This window comes from Arachis stenosperma, chromosome 9 (assembly GCF_014773155.1).
Source record: "Arachis stenosperma cultivar V10309 chromosome 9, arast.V10309.gnm1.PFL2, whole genome shotgun sequence".
In the NCBI taxonomy this organism is placed as follows: Eukaryota; Viridiplantae; Streptophyta; class Magnoliopsida; order Fabales; family Fabaceae; genus Arachis; species Arachis stenosperma.
Genome location: NC_080385.1, coordinates 130051804 through 130057322, shown reverse-complemented (window position 1 = coordinate 130057322; position 5519 = coordinate 130051804). Strand labels below are relative to the sequence as shown.

Genomic DNA, 5519 nt, shown 5'->3' with positions numbered 1-5519 from the left:
GAGACATTATATGTGAGACAGATTGTGTGGAGGCTTTTACTATTGTCAATAATTTACAAGATTGTTCTGGGTTTATTGATCCTTTGGTGTTAAAAATTCGAGATATCATGTCTTGGAAATGGCGTGCTGATCTTCGGTTGATCTTGAGAGATGTAAATACAGTAGCAGACATCATGGCAAAGACCACAATGAAGACCCTTTCTCCCCAAGTGGAACTTCCGTTGCCTTAGAAAGAATTTGAGAGTAGTATTCAACGAGACTGCCTTTCTTAAGCAGTTTCTTATTTTTTTTTTTCTCGTTCTTAATTTTTGTTTATTTTCTTTTCCAGTCACACAACCGAAATACAAAATGATAGTCGCATTTGTTTTTCACTTTTATGTAACTTCAAAATATTACAAATAATAAACACTAAAATTAGTTTTTAATCTTATAAATCAATTCTTAACAAAATTTTATTATAAAATAATTATATCTTAAAAAATATATCAATTTAAGATAATTCTCTTTACAACAATAAAAAAACCAATTTATTAGATAAGAAAAATTCTGAAAATTTTATAAAAATAAAAAATTTACTAAAAAAATAAAATATTCAATCTAAAGTTTTTTAGGAGCAATTTGAATATTTATTGATCTCATGAATTATGAATGAAAATAATTGATTTGGGATATGGTAAAAAGTCAAGAATTATGAACCGAATGCGACGTCGTTTCAGGACATCTAAACGTGGCAAGTGGCAACGACCAACGGCGATCTCCGCAAGAATAAATAGAAAGGAAGGTCCTCTTTAGTTCACACACACTCTCCCTTTGACTAACCTACGCTACTATTCCTCATTTCTTCTTCCATTTTCTTCGATCGACGGTTCCAATGGCCAAAGATCCAGTTCGCGTTCTCGTCACCGGTGCTGCAGGTACCTTCTTTCCTTCCCTACCTGTCTTTCTCATCATCATCATATATCCACACTTTGATCTTCTGTTTCGTTTGCTTCCACCTGTGCTTTTTTGTAATTTTTTGCAGGTTATGAATTCTAGGCTTGTGTAAATTGATGCCTTTGTTATGTTTAATGGATCTTCTATTCTGATTTAGATCAGATCTGATCCTATGAATCGATGCTTTTTTTTCGATTTAAAAGCTTCAGATTTTATTTTCATGGTGTAAACTTGTTCGGGAATCGGGATTAGCTTTGTTTTGAACTGGGTTGTGGTTTCATAATGCATTAGGAGCTGGAAGTTAATTTTTTCTTTAATAGTTTTGGGATCTGTCTTGTTATGCTATCTGAGCTGTGGGTACTGAAGAACAACTAATTTTGTGACATTCGGTGTAGAAAATTGACCTTTTGACGATGTTATTATAAAAAATTGTTACAGATGATTGATTTCCCTTTTATTTTTTTGAAGTTACTAATTGATCTCCTTTTGATTAACTCAAAATAAAACCGGGATCACGTTGAACTTTTCTGATGGCGCTATTCATTTCTTTTTTGTAGTATTTATCTAAGATTTTTTCTAAAGTCTTGTTTTAAAGGAGATGATATATATATGCCATACCATGAATTTGACGATGGAATATCAAATTTTTCTCCATGTCACAAAATATATAAAACTAGCTGTAGATTGTTTCATGAATACTTGTAATAACTTAGTTGAGATAATTCTCTGAACGTGCTATGGTGGTATCCATCAATTTGCTTTTCAGTAGCGCAGTTCTTTTATATTTTTGTGGAGCTGGAAAGAAAACAGACATTGTCTTACTGATAAAATACTTTAAACTTTAGGGCAAATCGGGTATGCTCTTGTCCCTATGATTGCTAGGGGAGTGATGCTCGGCGCTGACCAGCCTGTGATCCTTCACATGCTTGATATCCCACCAGCAGCAGAGGCACTGAATGGTGTTAAAATGGAGTTGGTTGATGCTGCATTCCCTCTTCTCAAAGGTTTGAGTTTCCTTCAATTAAATGTTACATGAGCTTCATGGTTTACCACTTTGGACTTGACACTGGGTTATTTTGTTTATATGAGTTATCCACAACCTAATGAGATATTTTGAAATAATTCGTGTCAGGTGTTGTTGCTACAACTGATGTGGTTGAGGCATGCACTGGTGTCAATATTGCCGTAATGGTTGGTGGCTTCCCAAGGAAAGAAGGTATGGAGAGGAAAGATGTAATGTCCAAAAATGTCTCCATTTACAAGTCCCAGGCTTCTGCTCTTGAAAAGCATGCCGCTGCAAACTGCAAGGTAATCATTCAAGAAATGTTGGAGATGCATGTTGTGTTCTGCCTATTGATTGAATGCTAATTTTTGTCATGATTTCTGTGTGGTGATGTCGTATGTACAACTACTATACCACAACTACTATACCATAAGGATTGCTGATTCTATTATATGTTCCCATTAAGATATCTGAGGTTAGAATTCTTTTAGTACTGACTTGAATTCATGTACAAGATGAAAGTTTTTACTTAAATTACCTTGACTGTGTTATTTAAAGCATTGCACTTGATCAAATGTGTAATTCGATTTGTATCTTGAAAGTTGAAGTCCTTGTGATCACATGGTGTTGAAAAATAGTTTTGCTTTTTAATTGAAATCTTCTACTTAGTTTTGATATGATATGTTTCAGTTTTATATGTTTCTTGGAACATTTATAAGCTTTTAATTCTCTGGATTATCATGCAGGTTCTGGTTGTTGCTAACCCGGCAAACACCAATGCTTTGATCTTGAAGGAATTTGCTCCATCCATTCCTGAGAAAAATATTTCCTGTTTGACTAGACTGGATCACAACAGGGCCTTGGGTCAAATTTCTGAAAGACTGAATGTTCAAGTTTCTGATGTGAAAAATGTTATTATCTGGGGTAACCACTCATCAACTCAGTACCCTGATGTCAACCATGCAACTGTTAAAACCCCAGCTGGGGAAAAGGCTGTCCGGGAGCTTGTGGTTGATGATGCCTGGTATGTGAACTAAACTACAAGAACCAACTTAACACTTTCAACATTTTCTTTTTCTTTCTTTTTCTTCAAAATAATGTTCTTATTGAGCATTCCATTATCTAGGTTGAATGGTGAATTCATAACTACTGTCCAACAACGAGGTGCTGCAATCATTAAAGCTAGAAAGCTCTCCAGTGCACTATCTGCTGCCAGTGCTGCATGTGACCACATTAGAGACTGGGTTCTTGGAACTCCTGAGGTTGGTCGGATTAGTCCTAATCTTCTTTTAGGTTCTATATGAAGTTCCCAGCTCAGTTTTCTCAATTTTTTGTCTCTTCTGGTTCAGGGTACCTGGGTGTCAATGGGAGTTTATTCTGATGGATCTTACAATGTGCCTGCTGGACTGATCTATTCATTCCCTGTCTACTGTCAAAATGGAGAATGGAAAATTGTTCAAGGTAAGAGCTTGGTTGATTGTTTCGAAGAAATTGAATGAGGCATGAGGCACATTCGATCTTTATATTACAGTATTATTTTTTAACTTATGTCCCTCCACATTCCTATATTTTAATTTTAAATTGTTATTTTCTACTAAACACAGGACTTAATATTGATGAGTTCTCAAGGAAGAAACTGGACCTGACAGCAGAAGAGCTCTCCGAGGAGAAGGCCTTGGCTTACTCATGCCTCTCTTAGACCGCTGCTTGTTTACTTTTGCCTTGTGACAATCGCGGTTTCCCTTGTTTACCTATAGAATTAGGCGCAATTTTTGAATAATGCCTTTCCAAGATCCGGAGAAACTTTTGATGGAGTCTCCATTTTTTTGGAAATTACTTGTGTATTGTAGTGTCTGTTCCGTAGTATATTTGAGCTTCATGATTTTTAACTCATGGCCATGGATCAGAGGCGTAATCTTATATGCTTATGAAGCTTATGTGACCAATCTAGGTCTTTATTTTCGGTTTTTGGTGTGTGAATGCCAATGCAAGTCTTTTCTTTTTTTTCTTTCTATTTTCATCATGTACTTGGTGGAAACAATGTTTTGGTAATTTGGTTATACTTTTTTACTAGTGTAAGTCGTTACAAAGGGTCAATAACTCAAAATAGTAAAGTCATATTTCTTCTCTCTGATATCTCTTCTTGATTTAGCTGGACATGCACAATGCATTTCTCTCTGCTTCAGCGATTGCACGTCAGTACAATTTGGTGGTACATTACTACATTAGGTTCAAGAATCAAGACGGATTTTATTTTATTTTATTTTACTATTATTAATTATTTTATTATTGGCCTATGATGTAGGAAACACACATTGACACGGAAATGAAATACGTCAGAGTGTCGACATGTGATATTAAAATTTTTTAAGACACTGAGACACATATATATAAAATATAAAATATTATTTAGATAAATTATAATAATATTTTATTAATATTAAAACATAAATTAATCTTTTAATTAATTTTAATGTTTTAGTTTAATTATATAAAATATTTAAAATATTTTTATTTTAATTAATAATAATATATACTATTTTTAAATTTATTTTAAGAATATATATTACAAATTAATAAGATGGAATATATTAGTATATGATGGAATTTAAATATGTCTAAGTGTGTTTGAAAAAAAAATTTTTTATTAGAATACGGTTGAATGAGTGTTGTGTTCAAAATGTGTTCGACACGACGATTCAACTCAGCGAAGTGTTAATGTTTTGTAGTCTTTGGCTATATCTACTTATCTGCTACCTGTTGGACGAGTCACGATTGTGTTACCGTTCTTGGAGCTTCCACAACGGTTACAAGGTTCCAAATTGTTTTAGCAACGCTTGCTTTTGTTATCACTTTGCTTTGAATTAAGTGTTGGTTTTGTGGGGACAAGTGAGAGAGGAATATGGTAGCAGTAGACAGGGAAAAAAAAAGAAGGGGGGGGGGGGCATCTTGCAAGAAATCCATTGATGATGGGTACTCTACAGATTACATTATCTATTAGATAGGATTTTGTCTTGATTTTTTCTTTCCTTGTCCTTTTTTCTATGGCCAATTATATGGTACAGATCACAAAAGACAAATTGTGATACAGATTTCCACACTTTTCATTATAAAACACTTTTAAAAGCGTAACAAAGAAAAGCGTCACCTAATGGAAAAAAGTAAATTAGAGAATTTAAGAGAAGAAATAATTAATCTATCAAAATTAATAGACCAAAAATTAATGATTTTAACCAATGTCAATTGTAATGACACCGAATTCTTAAAATCAATACAAAATGATTTTTCTCAAAATCTTTATTTTACTATAAGTTTTATTGAAGGACTTCAAAAGCCCAAAAAAACTTATATTTCACATGGAGTTTCTAAAAAATGTTATCAGGGAGACAATTATCCCCATCTTCATCATACTTTTAATCCACAATTAAATTCTATAATAGATATGCTTGAAGAAATATTAGTTTCTCTAAAATTTCAGAAAAATAAAGAAAAAGAAGAACCTAATATGATAAATAAAATTGAACAGATTCTTGATAAATATTTCCAAAAAGAAATTCCTAAGAAAGAAGAAGTCCAAAATAAA

General features: G+C 33.1%; 1 protein-coding gene across 1 annotated transcript; it reads left to right on the top strand.

The window, feature by feature from the left end:
• Positions 1–798: 798 nt before the first annotated feature.
• Positions 799–4070, top strand: LOC130948736 (malate dehydrogenase). The gene is made up of 7 exons (XM_057877593.1): positions 799–914; positions 1779–1937; positions 2066–2241; positions 2683–2960; positions 3063–3198; positions 3286–3397; positions 3541–4070. The coding sequence occupies exons 1-7, from the start codon at positions 872–874 to the stop codon at positions 3633–3635; spliced, it is 999 nt and encodes a 332-aa protein (XP_057733576.1). The 5' UTR covers positions 799–871; the 3' UTR covers positions 3636–4070.
• The last annotated feature ends 1449 nt before the right edge of the window (positions 4071–5519 follow it).